This window comes from Papio anubis, chromosome 11 (genome assembly GCF_008728515.1).
Source record: "Papio anubis isolate 15944 chromosome 11, Panubis1.0, whole genome shotgun sequence".
In the NCBI taxonomy this organism is placed as follows: domain Eukaryota; kingdom Metazoa; phylum Chordata; class Mammalia; order Primates; family Cercopithecidae; genus Papio; species Papio anubis.
In genome coordinates this window covers 109,007,366-109,034,991 of record NC_044986.1, presented here as the reverse complement: position 1 = coordinate 109,034,991, position 27,626 = coordinate 109,007,366, and the positions used below count along the sequence as shown (strand labels likewise).

The following is a 27,626-nucleotide window of genomic DNA, read 5'->3' as shown; positions in this document are numbered from 1 at the left end:
TTTTAAGCAAATGAATAAAGATAAGTTTTATTTTTCAGGTTTATTGCTGTAGCTTCCCCTTTTTTTTCTGTTTTTCATACGCTGCTTTGAATGTGTATATTTATTATCAAGTTTCTAATATTCTACACATTTATCAGAAAGCTCCCCTACAATGAAGAGGGGAGAATGAGAGAAGAATAAAGCAACATAAAAAGAAGAGGAAAACGAAACGGAACAGAAGCTTTTCACCTTAGTGCTCAGTCCCACCCTCTCATGCAGCCGGAGAAACGGGAGGGCAAGAGGCCAATCTTGCAGTCTGTGCTTCTAAATCCCTGCTTCCCTGCAGGAGATTCATCTCAGCTTTAGAGTTTTTCTTAATTCTAGGGCATGAAGTCCAGTTCTAAACTAATTAGCACAGAAACAAACATACTGCTCCCAAGTAGTGGAGTAATTAGCAAGCCAATGCTCTACCGTCTTCCACCCCCAAAATCTTAACCTTTGGATTGTAATTTAGTGACCGCAGCATAAATTATTTCATTTTTGTCAGGCCTCCGAGCCAAGCTAAGCCATCATAACCGTTAACCAACAAAACATAAGATTTCTCCATAACTACAATCACCTTAAGCTCGATGGGTCTTACGGAATACTAGGTCGCAACATGTTGAGGAATCATATTTCAATTCTGCACAAGGTCATGAACAACATAGCATTTTTGCCTCTCAGCTCTGCAAGGTTAAGAGACGTGGCATTTTCACATGACTTAGAGGGATTGTCTTTTTTTCCTTCCTTCCGGATGGGATTATGCATTGAAGGAGACCCCTGAATCTCAGCTGTTCAGTGGTCTTTTATAACACATTGTAAAAGTACTGGGTGGGGGTGGAGGGGTTAGGCAGTAGGCTTGGGGGGCAACACTGATGAATGACAATTCTTTTATTTTTGCCTTTGAAGGGGAGAAAATTATGCATTAAAATAAACATCAAATAGACATTTATGAAAATGCTTAAATATAATGCCCTATCAAGTAATAAATAAATGTGTAGAACAATGTCTCGAAGAGGAAAAAAAAAAACCTCATAACTCATTTTTTAAAGTTTGTAGTTAATAAAATCAGGTTTTTTGTTTATATTCACACAGATGGGTAATGTCACCTCTACAATTCATTCTCGCACAAATTGACCACCCAAAACCACACAAAAAGGAACAGGCATTTTTCAAAGTATACAAATACAGGTTACCATGGAAACCCGTCTCACGGATTCTGATTCTGTTTTCAGAGCAGAATGTTAACCACAGGACGTTCCAGCTGTGACTCATTGCAACTACTGACAAGCACGCTGGAGTGGCCCTGCTTTTAGAGAGCCTAAAGATCAACTCAGAGTGAGCAATACTTGAAGTTCTGAGTTACAGAAAGGAAACTAGTAAAACCTAAGAAAGATTGTGATTCTCACCTTGAATATGCAGACCTAATTTCTGTACTATGTTTACAGGTATTTTTCTAAATTACTAAAATAATGCTTACATTTTCAAATTGGCCATTAAATGTATCTTCAGATGTGGAGATGTGTGTATTACAAAACCTTCCTCGGTGAAATCTTTTGTTATTCTCTTAAGGAGATTATTCATTTAGGATTTTCGTGGCTTAGGTCCCCCCACCCCCACCCTACCCCAAAATATCTCAACTCCTCTTGACACACTCAGAGAGGAAGGAAATCTCTTGCCTGAGCCACACTTAACCAGTTTCTATCTACTTCCTTTGTGCGGGTTTGATAATTTGGCACGTAGTTTACAATACCATTAGTGAATTCAGACTCCAGTTGCAATAGGAAATGATCTATGGACTTCTAAATAGGAAGGACCCATAACAAAGGGTAGGATATAAAACTGAAGACACCAAGTGTGGTCAATCACTGATAGAGATCCAATTTTTTTGTAAGATTGAGGGTACTTAGGAGTCACTGCAAGTCAAGTTCTAAGTGAGCAGAGACCCACGCATTCCACTCCACCTGTCCCCTCAGTAGAAGTCAACTTTATGAATTGCAGGATCTCCAAGAACAAAAATATGCCTTTTAAGTGCCTTGCTTGCTAAATTGTTTTATGGCTACAAATTTAAAACTGTAATAAATTAAAATTTTAATTAATTATATATATGAGCTTGGGATGTAGAGATTAATTTTTTTCTTAACTATTTTTCTGTTTGTTTGTCTGAGACAGGATCTTGCTCTGTTGCACAGGCTGGAGTGCAGTGGTGCAATAAGGTTCACTGTAGCCTCACCCTTCCAGGCACAAGCCATCCTCCTGCCTAAGCCTTCTGGTGGCTGAAACTACAGGCATGCACTACCACGCCCAGCTATTTTTTATTTTTTGTAGAGACGGAGTTTCGCCATGTTGCCCAGGCTGGCCTCGAAATCCTGGGCTCAAGCAATCTGCATACCTCGGCTTCCCAAAGAGCTGGAATTACAAGTGTGAGCCACCATGCCCAGCCCCAAACTCATTTTAGAATCTCAGTGAGTGACAATTAAAACTCAGCTTTTCTGTTTTAGATTGACATCTAATTCATATTGTTTGTAAATATTGTTTCTTTTATTTCCTGGAAGGTTTTCTGGAAGAAAATTATTTTTTATAGATCAATTTTAAGAATTAAATATAGTCCATGTAGAAAAAGCAACTCAAGAGTTTCTTTAGGATGATATCGTTAAAGCATGGAGAAACTTCTGGAGAATAACTTGGCCCATTTCCAATTATAAATCTTTGCAAATTCCAAAAAGTCTCTATTCTTTAGAGCTTAATATGTAATTGAAATAATTCATCTGCTGTGAGGAGAAATTTTAGATGTAGTAGAGAATCCCCTATTCTTTCTACAGAATAAAAATTCTAGTCAATGAAAAGATGATTGTTAAATTTTTGAGAACTATACTCAATGATTTTATAGAATGGCATTTTGAAGTCAGTGTCACTAATAGAATATTATATTTCAATCACAAGCAGGAAAGTCATTTTATTGTAGAATGTACTAGATTAATGTCAATGTGGCCAGAGCCAGGCTCTGTGTTCATAGTCCAGTTCTAAAATTTAGAGAACACAATTTTGTGAAAATTATTGAACTTCTTCATCCTAAAATGTCTTTATCTATAAATTTGGCACCATAATGATACTTATCTCATAATATTGTTGCCAACAGCAAATGAGATAAACCGTGTAATAGGTTTGCTATGAGGCCTGGCATGTGGAATGTGCTCAAAATGTTACTCTAACACTTTGTCAGAGGCAAAGAGAATCAACATTTTTTCCAGAGAAACCACCCCAAAATAGCTATGAGAAAAGAAAGATGTTGGGGATTAGAGAACAGGAGCTGACTCATGTAAAATAGTTCACAGAAATCATCACTGGCAGGGCAGATGGGGAAGTGATGAATTCAGTGAGGAGGTGGAGGCCATTCCTTGCAGTGTGTTGCTATGACAACTTGGGCATTGTGGAGACCGAGGCATCCCGGACAGCCATGCAGAAACCAAGGCGAATCATCATGTGTGGGTTGGAGATAAGTATGCTGTGTGTGTGGCGGGGACTGCAGGAGGACACATCATGCAGGGGACAGCAGCAAAGGAGTTAGAAAACCAGAGGCTGTTAAGGCTGCCATGGTGAGGTGGATAGAGTCCATTGGCAAGCAAAGTGGCTCTCGTGCTAAAAGTGAGAAGCATTTCTTCCTGTTGCAGCCTCCCCTCCCCTCTGGGTCCTACCCAGCCCTGTAGTTCCCACTGCTGAATCACTGGAGCTCCAGAAGGATGGGACCTAGGGAATTCTCAGGGCATCTGCTCGGACGTTCCCCACCCCAAACAACCACCACAGCAGGATCTATGGAGAGGCCTCAATAGGGCGATCGTTAAAAATGTTGATACTGAAGTTTACACTCACATCTCCTGGAAAAACTTGGAACTTTATCCAAGTTTAGGTTACTTTAAATTTGAAGGGCTTTGAAATGTTTCTGCAACAACAGTAGAAATTGTAAAACAAGAATCACAGAGGCTAGGCGTGGTGGCTCACGCCTGTAATCCCAGCCCTTAGAGAGGCCAAAGCTGGTGATCACTTGAGGCCAGGAGTTTAAGACCAGCCTGGGCAACATGGCGAAACCCTGTCTCTACTAAAAATACAAAAAATTAGCCGGGTATGGTGGTGTACACCTGTAGTCCCAGATACTTGGAAGGCTGAGGCAGGAGAATCGCTTGAACCCCAGGAGGTGGAGCTTGCATCACTCGGTGCCAAGATCACACCCTGCACTACAGCCTGGGAAACAGAGCAAGACTCTGTCTCAAAAAATAAATAAAGAAATAATAAGAATCACAGAGGAGATACAGGGCTCCCATTGGGACAAGTCATGCCCAAGGGGGCAAATGCAAAATCAAATCATGGTGTATAAATGAGGCAAATATAGAGGAAGGCTGATAAGCAGAGCATGGTTAATCCCAGCTGACTCCAAGATGGCCCTCAGGAGGCTAAGTCCCCTCCATAAGGCGCATGGCCACTTATAGCATGCTCCCTGAGATAGGCACAGGAAAAGCTGCCTTGCCATGTGCCGAGAGGGTGGGGCAGGAAATATGAAATGTCATCTGAAAGTAACCATTACTCATAATGCTGGGCTTTGCATGAGAGCAAAAACCCCATCGAAAGACCACATATTGAGTTATTTGGTGTCACTCTGAGTTACAGGTCTGTCTCATATAAAAACCAGTGTTTCCTTTCTATATGGTGGCTAGTTGCTGTCTGCTCTTACTAGTGAATTTGCATTTTTATTTCTGCTTTCTATATACTACTCCTGTTAGATGCCACAGTTTGGGTCTGTTTATTTTTTAAATCATTGTCTAATCATGGATGTGGGAAAACATTTAACTACAAAGATACTTATCTCAGAACTGTTTATAATGGTAAAGATTTGAAAAGATTCTAAGTGTTTCACAACAAGAATTGGTGGCTATATTGTGATGATGGGATGTGCAATGTTGAAAATGACATAATAAATAACATGGGGAAATAGTCACAAGCTACATGTTAGGTGAAAAATGTTATTATGGGTTAGTGTGTACAGAATAATCTCCTTTGAATATTAAAATAAAATAAATATACAAGGAGCGATGACAGGAAATCAATACCACCAAATATTAGTAATAGTGATATAATTTAGGATTTTTTAATCTAGTTTTTTCTACATTTTCCCAATTTCCTATAATGACTATGAATTCCTTTGTGATCTGATAAATTTATTTTTAAAGCAATATCTTTGGGGACCTATTGACATGGCAATAGAGATATGCATTAGTAATGCTTCTCCAATCTCAGAATTTCAAACCCTTTCAGAATTTCAAATAAACACCGGGCCTACTAAAAATATTATATTGTCTATCTCCATAATCTTTTCTTATGTATCTCAAGGTTATACATAAAAATTAATCCACTGAAATGTTACCATGTAAGGTAATCTGCTCCAGCATTAATTTAAAATCATATTTTGCCTATAATGCTTCCTTTTATCATAACTAGTTTATTATTAATTAGACTAATTATTTATAAAAAATTATTTCTTTATTCCCATGATGTGACTATTACCCATTGCGTGCCTATATCAAAACATAGCATGTACTCCGTAACATATACACCCATGTACCCACATAAAATTAAAAGTTTTTAAAAATAATAATGTCTTCAGATGTTCAGGGACTGACAGCTTCATGTAAACATAAATTTCAATAGTCACTGATGGAGCAAGGGCTTCTAAATCCCTCCCTAGTGGTAAGTGAAATGCTTTGAATGCCAAGCATACTCTCCTGTGTATACATGAAAATTTAATTCCATAAACCTCGGCCTTCCCTCTACCAATTGTCCTGCTACAGTAAAACACTGAACATTTATTATTATTATTATTATTATTCTGCCTCTTAAAATTCTCACCACCTGCTGCAGACGGTCTCAGGAACAGAGAAGAACCTGGTTCATAGAACAATGTGAAATCATAGACCTTTGAGCTGGAAGAACCCGGAGGACTGCCATCCGGGTTTTCCCTGTAGACAGTGACAGCAGGAAAAGAGAGTCTATTAAATAAAGAGCCTGCCAGGCATGGTGGTTCACGCCTATAATCCCAGCACTTTGGGAGGCCAAGGTGGGTGGATCTTGTGAGGCCAGGAGCTCGAGACCAGACTGGCCATGATGGCGAAACCCCGTCTCTACTAAAAATACAAAAATTAGCCAGGCGTGGTGGTGGGCGCGTGTAATCTCAGCTACTCAGGAGGCTGAGGGAGGAGAATGGCTCAAATCTGGGAGGCGGAGGTTGCAGTGAGTTGAGAACGTGCCACTGCACTCAAGCCTGGGCAACAGAGTGAGACTCCATCTCAAAAAAAATAAAGAAAGAAAGAGAAAATAATAAACAAACAAACAAATAAATAAAGAGCCAATGTAGGAACTGCAGGGTAAAGATGTTGTGTTTAAACAAAATTCTGTAATGTTGCAATTGGAAATCTTTCCCATTTTAAAAAGTAGAAAGTCAATATAGTTAACTGAAATCCACAACTGTGATTACCAGTGTTTAACATTTAGCATTTTGCTCAATGCATGCTTATTCATACCATGAGCCTGTCTGATGGTGGAAGAGACCTTTCGGTCCCCCTGCCTTTGGCCAGTCTGAGGAGAAGAGCAACCTGAGGTCAACGAGCAAAGGCAGTGTGCATAGGACAATTCAAGTTCTGAGGATCTAATGGAATTGTTACTGCTTCAGGGTAGTTTAGAAATTATTTTAGGTTTAATTATTATTCATCCTAATTCTGTTCTTCACGTTTGAAGAGAGGAAACACGCAGAGTTTCTTTTGAATCTGAGAGCAGAGGCTCTTTTGAAGGTTGGAATGTTTGGTTCATTAACTGCTGCAAATTAATGCAATCATATGAAAATCCTTCATTGTGAAAGATGCTCAGAAAAGATCAGCATTTCTTTTTAAGGAAAGGGATTTTGATCACACTGAAATAACATTTCTTCTTTCGATTTTTTGTAATTAAAAAAATCACATTTTCCTCAGGCAATCTTAAAACCAAAATTTCTTCTAAAATGCCTCATGCTAAACTCAATGACACTACAAAGCATCTGGCTTCACTAACAGATATATTTCATTCTAAACTTTTTTTGAATCCAGGTATCATGCTTAGTACGGAGCTAGACTCATATCTGGTATTAAGATATAAATTGAAATGTTTGGTACACTCTTCCCAGCTTTTATGCATGTTTTTGAATAGCAGCTGATCTTAGAATTGTAATAGCTTATCTCTAAGCTCTAAGCAAAATGCAAAAGTCCCAGAAGCAAACTTCCTCTGACAGACAGTTCCAGGAAGCATGACTCATCTGCCCAGGAAGCGTTGGAGGTGGAGCCATAATCAAAGTCGGCTCAGATCCACTGCTGCTCAGCCGAAATCTCATCTGCCTCTCTGCGTCTCGCCAACTGGAAAACAGGATGTTATCTACAATCCCAGTGGCTTTTGCAGGAAAACTGGAAGGCAGGAGAAGCAGCACTACTTTCAACACAGTGGGGCCAACTGATGTTAATTACAATTGGGCAGGCTGCTCTGGAAACCACAGATTTATTTACCGCAACATGCTGTAGAGCAAGGACCCCAATCCCCAGACCGGTACTGGTGGCATTAAACTCTCATAGGAGCATGAACCCTATTGTGAACTGCACATGGGAGGGATCTAGGTTTCACACTCCTTATGAGAATGGAACGACTGATGATCTGTCACTGCAGGATCTAATGCAGGAAACCAAGCTCAGGGCTCCCACTGATTCTACATGATGGTGACTTGTATAATTATTTCATTATATATTACAATGTAAGAATAATGGAAATAAAATGCACAATAAATACAATGCACTTGAATCATCCCCAAACCACCCTCCCACCCCACCCCGGTCCGTGGAAAAACTGTCTTCCACTAAAACGGTCCGTGGTGCCAAAAAGATTGGGGTCTCCTGCTTCAGAGAGCAAAAAATAATCCATGAGGCTATGTTTATGTTAAAATAACCAAAGGTAACATGTATTAGCACTTATTCCGTGCTGGTCATTATTGTAAGTTAAAACTCGTAGCAGCTCTGTAATGCAGATAGTATTGTTATCCCCATTTTAGAGTTCTGGAAACTGAGGTAGGTAGAGGTTTTGTAATTTAATATTTCAAAAGGCATCAACTACTCAAGAAGAATTTTTCCTATTTACTTCATTGGCAATTCTTTTCTTAAGAATAAGCATTGTTGGTCGGGCGTGGTGGCTCATGCCTGTAATCCCAGCACTTTGGGAAGCCGAGGTGGGTGTATCACCTGAGGTCAGGAGTTCGAGACCAGCCTGACCAACATGGTGAAACCCCGTCTCTACTAAAAATACAAAAATTAGCCAGGTGTGGTGGCGGGCGCCTGTGATCCCAGCTACTCAGGAGGCTGAGGCAGGAGAATCATTTGAACCCAAGAGGCAGAGGCTGCAGTGAGCCAAGATCACGCCACTGCACTCCAGCCTGGGCGACAGAGCAAGACTCTGTCTCAAAAATAAAATAAAATAAAATAAAATAAAATAAAATAAAATAAAATAAGCGTTGTTAAACTCAAGGATACAGCAAGTCTTTATTCTCTCTAAAAATAGAGAGTAACCAAAACAATTTTTAAAAAGATAGGGACAATACGAATGCTCCTGTTAGTCATTGAAATTAAAAATTTTTTCATTATTTTTCTTAACAGAGCTTTGAGTAAAATAAGTGGACAAAAATTGTTGGTTTTATCATTTGTCATTTATCCTTAGTGAGAAGGGTCAAAATGCATTAACCAAGCAGGCAGCAGGCAGAAAACGAGGAAAATTAAATGTGTTAGAAATGAATCATTAATTATGTCTCAAGCTACAGAATTGAAGGCTCTCTATTTGTGAATTTCTCTACACCTTACTAAGGTGTTTCTCCTACATCAGCATCAGTGCAAATAATAACAGTGAACATTTATAGATGTGTTTGCTATTTGCCAGACTTTGTTTTGGCTCTTTACATATATGGACTCGTTGACTCTTATTACTTCGTTTTACAGAAGGGGAAAGTGAGGCACATAGACACTAAGGAACTTGCCCAAGGTCACCTAGCTACTAAGTAGTGGAGTTGGGGTTTAAACTTCATTCTGAAGTTACCTGCTTCGCTCTGAAGCAGGTACAGAGACTACCAATTTAGCACATTCTATCATGTGTCTGGGTGCCCAGAAGACATTCTCTTGTGAGTGAGTGCTAGAGGACTTACTACATCTTTGTCATTAGTATCCCACCATAGTCAGCAGATAAAAGAGTGCTGGCTGAGGCAGTTCTAATTCCAGCAACTCCCCTCTAAAACAATAGAAAGCACAGTGCCTGGAGCTGTTTTCAATAGGGAGCTAAAGACTGGGGTTTACCTTTAAACCAAGCAATTTGGAAACTGAAGAATTGTCCTTGGCACCTGTTTGGAATCTGTTATGCCGTCATGTGACCAGCAGTGATGTGCACTGCAAACACAAACGTTGATTTACGCTTCACTTATTAGAGACGACGCAAGGCCTTTACAAGGACAGAAGAAATTTGCCTTTAAACAGATTCTGAGGGCACACAGAGAAAGTAAAGCCCTTATGGAGATGTCCATGAATCAAGTTAGGGAACTCAGAAGAGAAAGAAAACAAAATGTGAACTCTGCCCAGAAAGGAAGCTAGACCTCGCCAGGCAGGAGCCACCGCTCCTAACTGGCAGGGCACCAGGAATGGAGAAGGCATTTCCAAGAGATGGAGGTCGGCTGGTGTAAGGGTGAGGACCATTTCCTGAAGTGTCCCAGGAAGAAGCTGAATGGCCAGGCAGGAGCCGGGCTCTCTCCAGAAGGGGCGTGGAGGGGAGTAATAAGCATTTCCTGAGGACTCAATATTTTCCAGGTGTCTGGATTCTTATCTTCATTTTACACACGAGAGAACCAAAGCAGCCAGATGTTAAATTCCTTGCCCAAGATCACAGCTGGTAAAGAGCTTTGGAGCCAGGTGGACTCCAGAGCCCACACTCTATTCATGCAGCACTGAGTGTGAACGTAGGTTCACCACTTTCTGCAGTGATGACACTTCCTGCACTGATATGGTTCCCATCTCAGTCCCTGCTCTCCTGTGGGCATAATTATACTCAGTTACTGGACTACTATGGGGATAGGCAATTATATCTATCAAAGTATCTGTAGTAGTGTCTAGCACATGACGGGCATTCCATTAATGACAAATATTATTGCAATTCTCAAAATAAACATCTGAGATGCGAAGAACTCTCTGATACCTCATGAACTTCAAAGTTTGCTTGTTTGTATGAGGGGAAAATGAAATAAACTTGGAAAATATCTCTAGAATAATGTTTTCCTGAGAATGTGGAATACAAATGTCCAATAGATGTTCATTAATCAGACTTCTGGGCAAAGATGATCTCTTTGGGACTAATCTCCCCTGGTGGTTGTCCCTGCATGCAGTTCTATCAGGCTATATTCTAATGTCTTCCTTTTCTTCATCCTGTTGTTCATCCATCTTTGTCAACTGTACCTCCTAAGTTCTCTTAAATCCTTCAATCGCATGCTTCTTCCCCAGCAATGGTGAAGACCTGGAGCCCTCTCTCTCCCTTGGCCTATAGCAAACCTCTTACTGGGTCTTCACCATAACTCTTACCTCCCTCCAGTTTATTCTGGCAGTCAGAGTGATTGTTTTAAAAGTGCAGATCTGACCACACCCTTGAAAGACCTCCTGCTGCTCTCCAGGAGGTCACCGAAACTCTTAACGTGCCCACCCTGCTCTGCAGGCCAGGTCCCTGTCCACCTGAGAGCCTCACACTGCTCTCCTTCCAGTCCCTCACATGTCAAGCCTCCTGGCACCTGGTGTGTTATTCATCCTCAGGGAGGCCTTTCCTGACCCACAAAGGAGTTCAGTCCCCATCTCATGCCTTCTGGGTACACCATAACTTTCCCTCCCAGCACTTAACACTGTCTGAGGTTAAATTTTTATTGTGTGATAAATTGATTAAAGTGTGTTTTCTCCATTATTACAAGGAAAACTGATGATAAAACAGTCATATGTCCACAGCCTAGGTGTCTAAAATATATCCTACTGACTGGATGCATGGATAAAGGAATGAAGAATGTATATTTAGGATAGTGACAGCCTAAGGAAATACCACAGCAAACACAAAACAAAACAACAAACCCTGCTTAACTGTGTTTAATTTGGCATATCCCAGATTTATTAGAATGTAGGTCTCTATTTGTGAAACATCTATCAACATTTGTGGCAGAGACAGTTATGTGGCTTCCGCAAATTGACTTCCCCTTCCTTTGGTTTCATGAACTACCACATGGAAGCCAGGAACACGTACCTGCCTTTGACTCTGATGTGATTAGAAATAACCTAGTGTTGCAGTAAGCATCTGCGAATGTATGAGTTCTCCATAACAGCTAGCATCACTTTAAGTATTGACAATATCCCATGAGCCTGATGTTTCTCAGTCGTGGTATATGGAAAATGTTGTTCAGGCTATAGACATGGAGAATATGGATGTGAAACTGAAAGATTCAGGGATAGTGGTGATTTTTTTTAATCCATTCGTCCACTTGGAATGCATTATTTTGCAACCGAAAGGAGGACATGGGAGTGCAATAAACTGTGATATAAGCATCTGGGGTGAACAGGATGACATCAGCAAGGATTTGGCAAGAGATGAAATGCACCTTATAAAGACTGGAGGGAAATGCCTTTGATCGAAGTCCCCCACACAATCAGGAGGACTTGAAATGGACTTTAGTGGAAAAGGGGAAGGAATAAGAAAATCAGTTAATGGAAGATGACAGTGACCAAGGTGCCTGATAAGAAAAAGGGAGAGAAAGTTTAGAATCAGAATACAAAAACTGTAAAGTGAATCTGACATTTTTAATATAATGAGGTAAATGTAATAACAGTATGACCAGGCCTTGGTGAGATAAAATACATAACTCAGCCATAGCAATGGAAGAGTAAGTCCTCATTGGAAAGTAACATTTAATAGCAGGCAAATGTATGTTAAGAAGATGCCTATTAAGATACTTTTCCCTCCCCAGGAGACAGCATTGAAGTGAGGATAAAACAGGCTATTTTGGTGGAAGTGGGCTATGAACAGTGGTCTCAAGTGCTAGACCAGGGGCTTGTGCAAAGCTTGCTCTTGGGGAATCCTCAAGGATTTGATTAAGTCTGGGGTGAGGACTAGGAATAAATTTTTCTAACAAGATCCCCAGATGATTCTGGAATGCAGCCAGATTTGGTAACCAGTTATAAGGACTTTATCTTCCCACCTCAGCTTCTTTTCAGTACAGACTGCAATCGTTTGAAAAGGAAATCTATCAACACTAAAGTACCAAAAGAGATCTACAGGGGTGGTAACAGGGAGACCGTTTCAACCATATGGACACCTATGAGATGTCTTCTTCCCAAAAAAATGTAGCATTTGTTGAATTCTTTATATGCTCTCCTCATATAAAGGAGACAGTGAAGAGAAGTGCAACTCTGTATTAATTCCAGCGAGCAAAGAAGTGGTTGTTAATACGGAAGTGACCAAAACATTAGAAGACAGTGATCCCTTGCCTTAACTTAGAGCCTGTGATGGCTGACCACTTAACAGGACTAAGGTTTTGGGGATTCAAACTTCAAAACAAGATATAAACCTATAGATTTAAAAAAAAAAAAAGTAAAAAACAAATGAAAAAGCAATTGAAAAACGAAAGAAAATTCTAGAAAATTGGCAAATTCTGAAAACCTAAATTCTCACTACAAAATCAGGAATAATTTTGCAGGGGTGCAAAAAAAGGAGAACCCTCTAAAGAAATCAATCTAAGCAGAAACCCAAAGGTCTACATGGGAACGTTCTGACCATTTTATGGGTACACATACAAACTAGCTAAACTTTGGGAAATGGCACAGAAAAATATTGTTGAACATTAGAAAAAAATGTCTAATTTTAAGGCTGTGACTAGGGCAAATGAAAGATGGAAACATGGATGGGATTGATGCTTTCAGGAGAGAGTGTGATGTCAATGAAGAGGAGGTAGAAACACGCCTAGTTTGATTCTGAAACTGGAAGAAGACACATGGAATTCCAGTTTAGAAGATAAAACAGTCAACTCCTTTCAGTGAACTGTTCCAGGCTTAAGGGAATTACATTCCACGGCACTGAAAGGTATAGTCGTCACAGGGCTGATTTTGTAATCTTGGTGAATTCATGGGTGCTTAATTCATAGTTAATGATTTTGACACGGCCATAAAAAAGAGCAAGATCAGGTCCTTTGCAAGAATGTGAATGGAACCGGAGGCCATTTTCCTTAGCAAACTAATGCAGGAAACATAAAATCAAGTACTGCATGTCCTCACTTATATGTGGGAGCTAAGTGCTGAGAACACATAGACACAGGACGGGGAAACAACACGCACTGGGGCCTACCTGAGGGTGGAGGGTGGGAGGAGGGAGAGGATCCAAAAAACTAATAAGTACTAGGCTAAATACCTAGGTGATGAAATGATCTGTGCAACAAACCCCCGTGACACAAATTTATCTATATAATAAATAAGTTCGGGGTATGTGTACTACTATTAGGGTAGTGCACATACCCTGAAATTAAAAGTTAAATTAAAAAAAAAAAATGTTTTAGCGTTTCAGCAGAATCCGTGCCCCTGCTCACAGGTTCTGCTTCTGCCCAGAACATAATCTGTGAACATCACTGGCTGGAGGGCTTGGTTGCACTGCCCTAAGGGGTACCGTCCATAGGCAGGCTAGACCCAGGCCTTTGCTGTCGAGCTCAAACACGTGAGCTCCCTGTGCTGGGGATTTGTCACCACAAGAAAGTCTGGTTGTATGCAAGCACTTAAGGTCAATGATCCTGTAGGGTCAAGGCTGGAGTGGCCACGTTGTTGAAGCTGAAATTCTGAGGTTGCTGAAACTCAGAGGGAGCCTTTGGGGAGAGACGGGAATGGGTGGGAATAGTCAGGGAGCAGGAGCAGAGCCTCAGGAAGTGGGAGTGGAGAATCCACCTCACTGCCTTGGCTTCCCACCTTCTCTGGGCTTCTCAGCCTCTCCTGTGTCGGGGGAGGTGCGAGCCTTCTCAGAGTAACCAGACTGTCACACATGCCTGTCATCTTCATGTGGCTCAGATTGTGTTTCAGTGCCGCAACCAAGAGTGCAAGCCCAGGCAAGGAGAACCAGCAGGGCTGCCAGAGGGCTGAAGGGAAAACGTTGCAGCTTCCAAGATGGGGAAAGATTCATTCTAGAATCTCGTAGGTCAGTAAGATTAAGAGTAATTTTTGGAAAAATTCTAAATTAGACACTAAAAATAATTTGTCAACATGAAGCAAAGAAAGAGGTAATTATAATAAATGACACTTGCTTATTTATGGAGTCAGGCAAAACATTGGTTTCTCTTCACGAGAGTATCAATAGAATGGTAGACTTGGGGGCTGCGGGAACACCCCCCCACGATCCCTGTGAGAGTAACAGGAAGTTGAGAGTGCCCCCGCGGTGTGTGGTGTTATGGCTGAGAGCATTGGTGTGGAGTCACAGTGCCTGCTAGAAAGCCTGCCTTGACACTTACAATCTTTCTGAATATGGACAATCTATATCTGTCTCACTTTTCTCACCTAACGAATGCAGATAATATTTCTTATAATACAGGGTTGCTGTGAGAATTATCTAGCAAATAATACATGCTGAATAGATATTAGCTTTTATTACCTAGTAGTTTGAATAGTGCTATTCCAAAAGCACTTAATAACACATCAATTTTAACCAAAAGACCCTGTTGTTTAAGAGTATTTGAAATAGATGCAATCTTGTTTGACATTTTTATCAATTATTTTTGAAGAAGTACTAGGTCAGTGGCCAATGAGTCTATATGCAAATGAATAATGCTCTGAAAAGGAATGAATGAAGATTTAGGGAGGTCATGATTCTCAGACAAAATCAAATCTGACTCATTAGGAACAATATCTCTGTTTAGATTTTTTAAAATTATATGAGCAAGGCTATAAAGTCATAATAATTTGTGTAAAAGTGATATGGAGATTATAAATGTTGATATAGGCCAACATTATGACTTAGCTACAATAAACCCCATTTAACTTCAGCATACAACACCAGAAATATATGAACTGGATAATATAGTTCCAACCTACTTGGGCCTAGCCAGGTTTAGTTGAACTGTTGCATCCAATTCTGGGGCCACATTTAAAGAGGAACTGACATACAAGAGAACATGCAACCTAGTATGTCCCACACAGGCAAACTAGATGAGGACCAGTTAGGGAAATGAAGGATAAGGATTGGAGAAAAGAAGCCATCACTTACTCTGGTTTGTTACAGAGAGCCTCAGAATTCAGGGAGCTAGACTTCAGTCTACACTCACTCTCTCCTCTTCAGCCTCTTTGCACTGTCTGGTTCCTGCTCTCGCCACCCCACAAACACTGCTCTGACCAGAGTCACACTTATCTCCAAGGGACCCTTCTGAACCATGAGCTCTCTCGACTGCTCTTCCCTTGGCTCCCATGACACAATCACCTCTTTTTTTTTTTTTTTTTGAGACAGGGCCTCACTCCGTCACCCAGGCTGGAGTGCAATGGTGCGATCTCAGCTCACTGCAACCTCCGCCTCCCGGGTTCAAGTGATTCTCCTGCCTCAGCCTCCTGAGTAGCTGGGACTATAGGCGTATGCCACCACACCCAGCCACAACCACCTCTTAGTGTTCCTACTTCGTCTTCTCACTACACACATGCTCCCTGTTGACTTAGCAAATATCTGGGCTTCCTATACATCTCCATGTTGATTTCTCCCAAATCTACCATTTCCATTTCTATATTCAATCACTCATTTGAAATCTCTTCTGCATGAAAACTCAGACTCAAAATAAAATGGAAGACTGAAATCAAGCTGTAAAATACAGCCAGAACTCTTCAGGTTGATTACCCATGTTTGCATGGGTAAATGGTCTTACTCCTTTAAGCAAACAGTCCCTTCTCCCACTGCATATTTTATTTCTGGATCTGAAACATTTTGTTTTGCCCAGAGGGTGAAATAATAAAGGATGGATTTGGTTTCCAATGGAACCTTTACCAATCCCTACCTCTCATCAAGCCGGGATAGTGCCTGACCAGCACCTATTGAGTCTTTTTATAGTTTCCATTTTATTAATTCAGACTAACTAAATTCTGGCTATAATAACAGTCATCCAATTGGGATTTGGGGAAGTCAGTTGAAAAAAACCCTGTAACTAGAAGAAGCGATTAAAATAATGGAAGCTAGATTTCTGTGTTTGTGAGTTTTCTCTCTGTTAATGGTTGGTTGTGTGTTAAAATTTCCATCATAGATCAGCTATTGCAGCTACTGCTCTGGTCTGGCCTCTTGGCTCGCAGAGATGGAAAACAATCTCCTCCCTCTGGCAACGGCGCCGTTCTTTGGAAGGCCTCTCTGAACTTCTGGTTCTCATTTTGTATTTTTGCTCTTTCACCATCAATGTTGCACAAGAGAAATGGCATGACCATAACATGACAGGCACGTCATCCATAAGGGGCTCTAATGAGCTACTCTGCAGTTGCTGGAACAAGCATTTTTTAATTTGAGTTTTTAAACACCTTTTTGTTACCATTCCATCCTCAAATGAGTTCAAAGAAGTGGAGTTCAGGTCCTGGAAATGTTTCATCTCATTTCCTCCCCACTCTTTCTGCCAAAGCCTCCTTTAAAGCCTAATTCAAAAGCATCCTCCTTTCTGTAGCTTTCTCCATTACACTTTACCAAATCATGATTATGGTGCCCAGCACACTGTTACACGTGCAACGCTCGGCAAGGTCATGAGTTCTAGTTCGGTTTGTGCTCAAATCTGTAGGATTGCACTGAATGTGTAGGAGGTCATACAAAAACGCCAGTTTGGAATTCAATCTTTCTCATTAACTAGTAGCTATCATTCAACTGATACTAAAATATGGTTGTGATACTCATTTCAACTTGAACTGATTGAACTCCTGTAATGTCCCACCTGTATAATTAGTGACTGGGACAAAGTTAGTAGGAGACAGCACGACCTTCAAGAAGCCCACAGTCCAGTAGGGAATCAGGATAGTCCTAACTGGTAAAAAGAGGTATGACCAACTGCTGTGTTCACAGTATAAACAACGGGCTTTGAAAGCAACTTTTCTGCTTTTTCTAAAACATGAACAAGGTCTCACTATGTGAAGAAATGGATACCTAATCTAGGTAAATGAAAGGAGATCAGTCGAGCTCCAGGTCAAGGAAGGTGGACTTTAAAACCATTGCCAAGTATGTGCTTGTAAGTTTGTTTTATGTTGTGTCATATTTTCTTAGAATACTGGTAAACAAAACTTTCTAATGGGTAAACGCTATGGCTAATATTTCTATAATATTGTACTTTTGTAGATGTAAAGCAAAATTTTTTCCCAAAAAATTATCTCTGAAAAACAAGGGAATCTCCTTATAGTTAGGACCTCACAGAGTCTCTCAAAGTGCAGAATGCTTTGTTTTCACAAACAAAAGTGCTATTTGGAAACTATATGTTAACCTCAAACAACCTCAACCAATGCCAATTTTCCTATAGAACTTGTAAAAACACAATTAAGAACATATTACAACATATTTTTTTTTTTTTGAGAATATGACCCCAGAACTGCAAGCAATGGATGTTGAAGTCTTTGTAAGTAAGACTTCTAAAAATCACTGACCACCTTAAAAAGAACTACCTTAAGTCACCAGGCTGCTGGTAGGTGGGCGGGTGGGAAAAAAAATGTTCTGTTATCAGAGCAAGTACTTATCACTTCAGAAAGGGTATCCAGTGCAAACATTATATGTGGAGTTTTTGAAGTATTATGTATTAACAATATAGACAGAAATAAAGATAATGTGTTAGATGACCCAAAAAGTGATTTTACTGATGATGAAATGTAGATGCCAAAATAATCTCTCAATTTATAGCCCTAAAAGTTACATATGCAAGTTATCAAAAAGCTTTTTAAAATAAAATTTCTTATTGCAGAAATAGCAGATCACCTTATATTCAAGGTTGCCTAATATTTAAGCAACATTTATTGCCTAAAATTGCATACAGACAGTTCAATAAAATGTTACTAGTGGTCATCATTATAACAATTGAAACTTCAATTTTACAAAAATAAAAATATACTGAAATGAACTTACATTTAAAAACAAAAACAATAATCAAAACCATGATACCTCATACTAGGCAAATGACATCTTAAATAAATCGAAGATACCCAAACATTTTCTGATCTCTTATACACTGAGAACAAACATAAAAACAATCAACAAAAAATAGAGGTTATTACTCTCTTTCCATGTAAGTTAAATAATATGAGGTCAATCAGTCCAGAAGTTACACTGAAACCTAAAAACATAGATAGTTCTCTGTATTCACAATTTAATACATTAAATATGAAATATACCTGTTCAAATACTATGGGTGGTTGGTGTGTTATAGATGTGTGGGGCAGAATTAGGGATTTGATTCCAAAAAGCATGATGGATTCTAACTTGATCTGAAAATGCAGTGATCAATTAAGCTTTATAATACATACCTCTAAATAATCTGTGGAGCAGTTTACGTGATATTCCAAGTCGAAAGCTAAAAATGTGTAGTTCACAGTGTTGCCTGTAGTTGCCCAGATGGTCCAGTTGCAATGCTGATTTTCAGAATAAGGATTTGGATACCCTATACTCTCTAAGATGCCATAGGTTTGATTGACTATTACCACATTCTCACATGCTGGAAAAAAAAATGACTGTTAAGAACCACTATTATATACATCATAATTGCTCCGAGATTTTCCTTTAAAAAAAAAAGATAAAAATCATATATGTATGTACACACATATATATGATGTGAATGTGTGTGTCTGTATATATATACACACACACAGACACACACATATATATTTGGTACAATATTTTCATAGTGAAAGGATTTCCATTTAGAAGATATGTGAAATAATACTGAAGTGAATTCAAACTAAAGAGTCATGAAAATTAAGTAGTCATATTAAAATAGGCATCGAATTCCCTTGAATTTGTGGAGAGCAGAATAACTTGATTCTATTCAGGGATCAGTCCGATTTGTTTGTTAGAGAAGCGCATTCAACGCTCTGTGCTGCTGCTTTTTTAATGTTAACATTTGGAAGGGACAGAAATTCTGACTTTTAAATTGAACAGTTTAAAAACCCAAAATCTTGTGTGAGTGCTAAAAACGAGTAACAACATGGCTTTGTTGAACATTCAAAAGTCTGCGTGAAATTCACAACAAAGGCTCCGTTCTTCCTCTAGTTAGTCATCAGGAAGTACCAAGCGAATAGACGGAGTATAAAGGATTTAAAGAAGAAATGAAAATGTGAAATTAAAAAAAAAAAAAGCCTTCAATCCAATGGTGGCATTTTCTTGAGCTGAGTTTTCAACAAAACCAAACTAGATACCTCTAAGTATGTCTAATCCTGGGTGCCCAATTCAGCTGATCCTAATGACTTAAACAAGGAATATATTATCTCTATGATATGCAATAAAAGAGAATGGGAAATAAACATTATATGGAATGAGCTGTCTCTGAAAGTGGGGTTCATAGATGTATTCCTACTACAACATGCTTTCTGAAGGTGGGTAGAACACCATTTATAACTTTGGTTTAAAAAAGTGTACATTTGTGGCTCTTCAAACTTTGCTTTGTTGGAGCAGGGAGAATACTTAAACCCATTCTGTTTGAAAATCTTTAGGTCACAGCTTTGTACAGAAAGGATTTCTAAAGAATAATCTTATTGTTTTAGAAGCCTGTGAGAAGTTACACCTATTAGGCAGATAGGGATCACGTGCCTCGATGACTGGGGCAACACAGGGCCCAGGAAAATATATTCCGGTAAACCACATGGGCTGCTCTCAGCACTCAGACCTTACACTATTTGTAAATCTCCAATTTCCCATGGCAAATTTTACAGATAATCTCACTAGTTTGCTCTGATTTTTCCTCTTATGTGCACTCATTTACACTTTCAGGGTTCTGAAATTATGAGAGAAAAGTAAAATATCTCAGAAATAAAAAGAAAAAAAGAAACCCTTAAACAATCTGATTATAACCAAGAAATAGATTAGCACAGTAGTAATAAAATTAGAGAAATGATTATATAGTAAAACAGATGTATCTCTGATAGAATTTGGGAAACCTTTTTATACACTAGTGATACATTTCTGAAGAAAAAAGCTTTATATTAAAACTCAATATTCAAAATGATCTAAGATTCAGACTAATCCCCAGATGTAAATGAATGTGAATCTTAAAATTCATACATAATCAAGGTTAAATGTTATTACTCTTTCAATTAATTCAAGGGATATTGTGTATTCAGATAATAATTTTGTGACTTTTAATTCCATTTTCAGATAATTGCATAAAATTATGGATAGATTTTGATTCTGTGGGAAAAGATAATTGTGTAAAATTATGGATAAATTTTGATTCAGTAGAATTATATTTCCAAAACCTAGACTTTACTTTGATAAAGTAAAAGTCTTTATCAAATAACAAATTCAAGAAAATACTGACAGTTTTTCTTGAATGTCCATTTTGGAACTAACTTCAAAAAGCATTTAATTCTAGAGCTAGAATACAGGTTTAGAGACCAGCTAATTTAATCTCCTTTTCTAAAAGAAGAAACTGTGGGACCACAAAGGAAAGTGATCTTCTCAAGGGTTAGGAGCCAGAACAAATCCCAGGCCCCTTGACATTTTGCTCAATGTTCCTTTAATTCCACCATGTTGCTATATGGGAAAAGTAGATTTAAAATGGCGTCTGTACAATAGCCAGATTTTTCTACTGTAAAGAACATGCTTATTCCATGCACGAATCACATGGACCACAGTTTTCCTTAATAAAATTAAGGTACCTTTTAAGGTAGAGAGTAGTGTGAAAGAATACTACGTACACTGGAATAATATAATGTACACTGCAAGATTGCAATGTGTGATGCAAATGAAAAGCTATTGGTCATTAGTCTGTTACACTGATCTTTCGTTGAACTGCAACTCTCTCGGCATATTAAATACTCTTTTAAGTTTCTATAGTTTGCCAGATGTTTTAGTTATATGAGATTGAATTTAATACATAAGTATTTCTCCCTCAAATGGAGTTAAATTTTTCACGTAAGAAACTAAGATGAAGTTCAATTGCTCACACCAATGCATTACACTTATTTCAGTTTGTTTCAAGAGTTTGAAGGCCCACTCTAGGCACTGAACAGCCAGTATACATACTTACTCTGCCGGTATTCACACTTACTCTGCCGGTATTCACACTTAGTCTGCCAGTATTCACACTTACTCTGCCGGTATTCAGCCTCAAAGCCACGTCCTTGCTGACCTTCATCTGTTCTCAGTTTTATAAACATGCTGTCTCCACTAGAACGAATAAGAGGTGGTTTCTCATCCCCACAAAGCTGAGTTAGCAGATGAGAGCTGCTACTTGGGCCATCATATACCTTTAAGAAAACATTTTGAATGTTAGATGGCTGAGACTATCAACATTATGTAAAGGACTATAATCCAGAAGTGAGAAATATAATATATATATATTTACTATGTATATATATTATAAATATATGATATGTAATTATATGTAAATATATATAATATTATAAATATTAATTATATATTTATATATAAACATAGATATGCATAAAATAAATATATATCTATATATAATAAATATATTTTTTGTTATATATATGACATCACAAAAGAATAGTCATGAAATAAAATAACTTTACAAATTATATTTAGGTATTTATAAATTCAGGCCATAAACTCAGGCAATTAAGCTGTGGATATGTGCAGCAGTAATAAACGTGTGAGCCTACATTGAAGGCTGAAGATTGAAAATGAAAGCCTAATACACATTGTAATGCCACAGCTGATATCAATTGTCCTCCTTGTTTTTGATTCCATAGTTTATGATTCATGACATTTCAATACATTTTTATTTAGCTTTTTAACAAATGAACAATGGTGAATTGCCGTACTGTGAAAAGTCCTAGTTGAATGACTCAAATTATCTTCTCTACTTCATCAAAACTGTCTTCTTCTAAATTGTGATTTTTTCAATGCATATGTGGAAATTACATAAATAATGATTATAATAAATCCCATAACCCCTTTCAGGAGATTTTCAGCATATCTTAATAGTCTATGGTCAATATATTTTAAATACTTAGTGTATCGAGCCATTCAATTCTTCGAAGATGGTCATTTTCACCAAATTTCTTGTATGTTTCTATTTTGTTTGAATTTTTATATGGATGTTCTGTTTAGATGCTCCCCTTTCTTGAATCTCCAAAATAAAAATAAGCGCATTGTGTGTTGGGTGAGATGGGAGCAGGGAATGACACAATGGAAACATTATACATACAGCCAGGTAATCTAAAGTGCAGTTTGGATGATGCTCCAAGTGAAAGTCTTTGAATTCCAGTTCAAATGTGCTGCCGTGGCTAGATTTCAACCACCAGTAGCATTCAGAGCTGTGGTAATAGGGCATTGGGTAGTTGGGAGATACGAATGTGCCGCTTGAAGTGGTGAGATTACCCCCGCAACCTAGAGGAGAAAGAAATGGAATGACACACACCCTTTTCCTTTTGGGGAAATTGAATCCTTTTGTCTGTATTAAACTGGTGCCACTCTGCTATCCTTTAAATCAAGTTATACAGCAAAACAGCATCATGAAAGAGTAGTTAGCCTACAAACCCAATTTCCTTTTTCTTTTTTTTTTGAGATGAAGTCTCACTGGGTCATCCAGGCTAATGTGCAACGGCATGATCTCGGATCACTGCAATTTCCACTTCCGAGGTTCCAGTGATTCTCCTGCCTCAGCCTCCCCAGTAGCTCAGATTACAGGCACCTGTCACCACGTCCGGCTAATTTTTGTATTTTTAGTAGAGATGGGGTTTCACTATGTTGGTGGCTGGTCTTGAACTCCTGACCTCAGGTGATCCCCCTGCCTCGGCCTCCCAAAGTGTTTGTGAGTACAGGAGTGAGCCACAGCACCCAGCCCCAATTTCCATTAATGCAATTTCCTTATTCTAACCAGGATTCTTATTTATTGATAAAAAGAAACTAGAACTTTTTCCCTTTGTCTATTAAAAAGAAATGGCTGCTATTAATTTTAAAATATTTGCAATACTGAAGTTTAAATACAGCTGGGCAAAATGGACAAGTGGTGAACAGAGCACGACAATCCCAGAATCAAGAAACCAATCAGATCGGCTTCTCCAGTAAGCTCTTGCTATTTACCTGTTGACGACCCATCCCAGTAAGCCGAGAATCCAGACCTCGTGTCTATTTGGTCACTCTGAAATTTTAACCATAGTTTGTTACTATGAGAGATGATTGTTGGGGGTAGATTTGAGCCACAGAATATTCCCAGCAATGGTGATTTTTCATAGCCTCCATCTCTGGCAGAATACAGAAATTAAAATGTATTGGGTTACTGAAAATATTACTGTATAAACATTTAACATAATTTGAACTTTGGGATTGCAAACATTAGCAGTTTATCAGATAAAGCAATTTCTCTCAAACACTACTCTTACTCTAAAAAACACGATTTTAACTTTTAAATTTTTTTAAATGGTATTTGAATGACTTCATAAAGAATGACCATTATTCATGGTTGGCATGGTGTTTTATATAACCAATTGCAAAGGGAGAGAATGTGTTTAATCTTCACCTTTCAAATAAAGCCTCTGGCAAATGTATCAGAGAAAACAGGATAAAGAAACTGTACTATTAACAATATAAACATACTGCTGTATTTCACAGAGAATCTTCCAATGTTTTCCTTCTGATTTGGAAATTTTTGAAATGTAATACATCATATTTGATATATTTAGCAAAATTCTGGAAATAATTTTTTCCTAAAAACTCTTGGTGCCTTAAATCTAGTTTATAATCTGTAGCTTTTTCAAACAAACAACAAAAAAGGGATTTATTCAACGCCGAAGTACAGTGAGTAACTGCTATAAATTAAGAAAATTATGTCATTTTAGCATGATAGGGTCCAATTATGATTTATTATTTTAATACTTTACCTTATATTATAGAATAGCATTTATTATAATACATAAGATTCCAGATTTTAAATCCCAAATAAAATATTTGATATAGACGCCCACCAGAATGATTAGCCTAATTTAACTCAAAGTAGTGGCATAGAGAGATAACAATATATAAGTGAACTTACTTTTACTGCAAATATAACTTTTAAAATACATTCTTTCAAAGTGACAGTAAGAAAGAATAATGCCTTGTATTGAAATTCACAAGCCTAGACTTCTATTACCTGAACAGGAAAACTTTGTGAAAACTTTAAGACTGCTATCCTGCCATCATTTTATAATATAATTAGATTAAATGAACAGCAAACAGCCTAAAATTTACATCGATTTTACATAATTAAAGTAGGTATTCAACAGCAGCAAGTTACATCATTTCAGAGTAGTAGCACATCTGTTTCTTTGCCCAGATAAAATCTGGAGTTTATTTTCAAGTATTTCCAATAAAAGAATCACTTCAAAATAACCACTGAATCTTACGCAATTCCTGTATTTCCCCTAAGTCAGGCTCCAAATGACAAACTTTATTTCTTGCAAGAAAGTGCACAGCAGGGAGCTTTGCAGAGAATGACCATATTTTTTCCTTAATAGTCCTAGGAAAGATTATTAATGAGAATAAATAATGAAAAGATTATAATGAAATAAATAAAAGTGCTTACCTGATTTCCAGAAAATCTGTATAGTAGTTTCCACCAATGGCTTCCTCCAAGGAGAAGTTTGTGAAGTGCATTGCAATCTGTTGGCCAGTTCTCACTGTGATCCTATAAATGCATTCCCAGTTGTTGGGGTAATTATTGGGGAAGTTTGGAGAAGTTAATGTCCCAAAATCATCTGTGTAGTCTTGCAAACACGCTGTGAACAGAAACAGACCATACGAGAGAAAATAGAAAATACTGTTACATTTATAATACATCCAGTAATATGTATTTCATTAATTTGTGCCTATACTTGATTTTCAATAGGCCATTCTGGATGTGCAAATAAAGATTTCATTCTGAAACAGTTTTTGTAATCTTAAAGACAAAATAATTACCAACAGTAAATCTAAGCTGTGGAGTGGAAATTGTTACATATGTCTTGAGTAAACAACCCTTTAAATCTTGAAAGTGTTACTTTTTTCTAATCCTTGCAAATTACCATACACATTAAAAATTAGGATCCACTGCAGGAGGGCCTAGAAATAATTCAGTCTTGTCTTTCCATAAGCTTCCTTTAAAATGGTTTTCGCCAAAGCATGTATTTATGAGAAATGACAAAGCAGGTACCCCCACCATGGGGTGAACAATAGGGGCCCAGGCTCAAGGACCAGAGTGATCTTGAATGAAAAACCTCTCAAACACAGACAAGCTCTGCAGCCTTGGGAGAGTCACTGTACTTCTCTAAGCCTTAGTTCCCACATCTCTCAAATGAAGAGGGTTGCTACCTTTGAGTGTAGGTTTAAGAGTTAAAGATAATGCATTACAAGGGCTTGGCCCATTGATATGCGCTCAGTAAATGGTGGTCATTTACGTTATAAGGAAGACATTAGATCATTCATAAAACATTTAGGATAGTACCTGGACAATTTTGAAGTCCTAAATAAATATCTTCTTTAAAAACTTTTCTGGTTTAATAGTTTTAACATTACCTATTCAGTCGATTCTGTGTTTACTAACACCCACTCAATCTCCTATGCCCTCCAAATCGGAAATATTTTACAAATAAAATCTGGTTTGAATGCTTTTGTTTTTGTTTTTGTTTTGAGACAGAGTCTTGCTCTGTCGCAAAGGCTGGAGTGCAGTGGCGGGATCCTGGCTTGCTGCAACCTCTGCCTCCTGAGTTCAAGCGATTCTCCTGTCTCAGCCTCCCCAGCATCTGGGACTACACGCATGCACCACCATGCCCAGCAAATACATGCATTTTTAATGTATTTCCAATTGCATCCAGCCATAACCTAAATCTAGGGTATAGGAGTAGACAGAGGTCTCCTACTGAAAGGTTTTGAATACAATAAACTATTTTGTTTCACTGTGAGTCAAAAAAATAATAATAATATGAATAATAATAAGGATGTTTAGTTCTGCTGTTTCCCTAGTTGCTGCTATATAATCATACTCAGAAAAGAAGAATCACTGGTATTGAATACATAGAGATGCATAGAACGTATTATAGGTTCTACCATCTGTGTATAGCCCTCAAAGTAATGGGCATTCGCCAGATATTTGATTTTACTCTATTTTAAACAGCAAGCTATCAAGGCTTTACTGTATTGAATGAATTCACAGTGACATTTAACACCAAAGATTATGTTTAACTCCAAAAGTATAGAAAAGTATGCTTTTCTGTAGTCTGCCAAAAAATTTCCACAAGTGGAAAGGAAGGCAGAGAGGAAGGGAATAAGAGAGACAGAAGGGAGACAACAAGAAAGGTAGAAAAGAGGGATAAAGAGAGCAGGAGGAGTATAGCATTGGTCTATTAATATTTCAGACCCACTAATGAAAATTACTAAGCTAAAAAAAGGACATCAAATGAAAGCAGTGACCCAGTATCCCTGAGTTGACAGAACAGACAGACTCATTGACCCACACACAGAGAGCTTTAGCCAGTAAATCAAATATTTAGAGGAAATTATCTGTTCATTCGCTTGTTCTTAAAGAGACAATGCTCCTCACTTACTCACTGTACTCCCAGAGAGGAAATACAATTGTCTTGCATATCTCTAATGCAACTTGTCTGTGGGAGAATGTTAAGTGTGATCAGGTTCTCAGGTGGTGGAACCTGAATTAAAGATATTTTGGGGCAACAACGATGAGTAGTCTCCCTTCATCTTGCTTACATGCATGTGATTATTCTGGAACAACTGGTGGGAGTCTGTTAATCTTTACTGAAATTTTGATTTACTCACCAAGTTTCTTTTCTGTTGCTGGAACAAAAGTAAACTACAGTTCCTGATGCATTCCAATGATATTTATACCATTCACTTTGTCTGAAATGCTTTACCCTTTACCTAACCCGCTGCCCCACAACCCCTGCCAATACACGGTTTAACATATACACTCTTACCCATCATTTAAGGTTGGCTGAGACCTTTCCCAACCAAGCAGAACTAATTTATCTCGCATAATAAAATTGTATGTAAATAGCAATTTGAGTCCCAGACATATTTTGTAATTGTTTTTATGTGAGTATATTTACCTTACTAAACCTTGGGATATGAATAAGACCTTATTAACCATTATTTACTATCACTGTAGTACCTGGCCCAGATGAGGTCCTAGTAAGTAGTTGTTGCAATATTATTACATGACGTGTTGGAAACAAAGGGGACTGGTACATGCATCTAAGTTCCTCTCCCTACTCCATTCAGTTCTTCTCTTTCAAGCTACCCCTATACCCCAATCCTATGAATCCCTCTATTTTTCTCACCTCATTTTTCCTCTCTCTCTCCTTCCTATACTCTAT

General features: G+C 38.2%; 1 protein-coding gene and 1 long non-coding RNA gene across 2 annotated transcripts in view; one reads left to right on the top strand and one right to left on the bottom strand.

The window, feature by feature from the left end:
* CUBN (cubilin) overlaps window positions 1–27,626 on the bottom strand; it is a 308,229-nt gene that overhangs the window by 194,000 nt on the left and 86,603 nt on the right. Inside the window, 5 exon segments of the mRNA XM_031652472.1 lie at window positions 18,624–18,811; window positions 21,404–21,560; window positions 22,487–22,668; window positions 23,365–23,525; window positions 24,845–25,037. Coding sequence (XP_031508332.1) covers window positions 18,624–18,811; window positions 21,404–21,560; window positions 22,487–22,668; window positions 23,365–23,525; window positions 24,845–25,037 — 881 coding nt within the window.
* The window catches only part of LOC116269497, a 38,608-nt gene continuing 12,365 nt past the window's right edge, over window positions 1,384–27,626 (top strand). The window contains exon 1 of the long non-coding RNA XR_004177083.1: window positions 1,384–1,466. This is a non-coding gene — a long non-coding RNA (uncharacterized LOC116269497). The remainder of the gene's footprint in view (window positions 1,467–27,626) is intronic.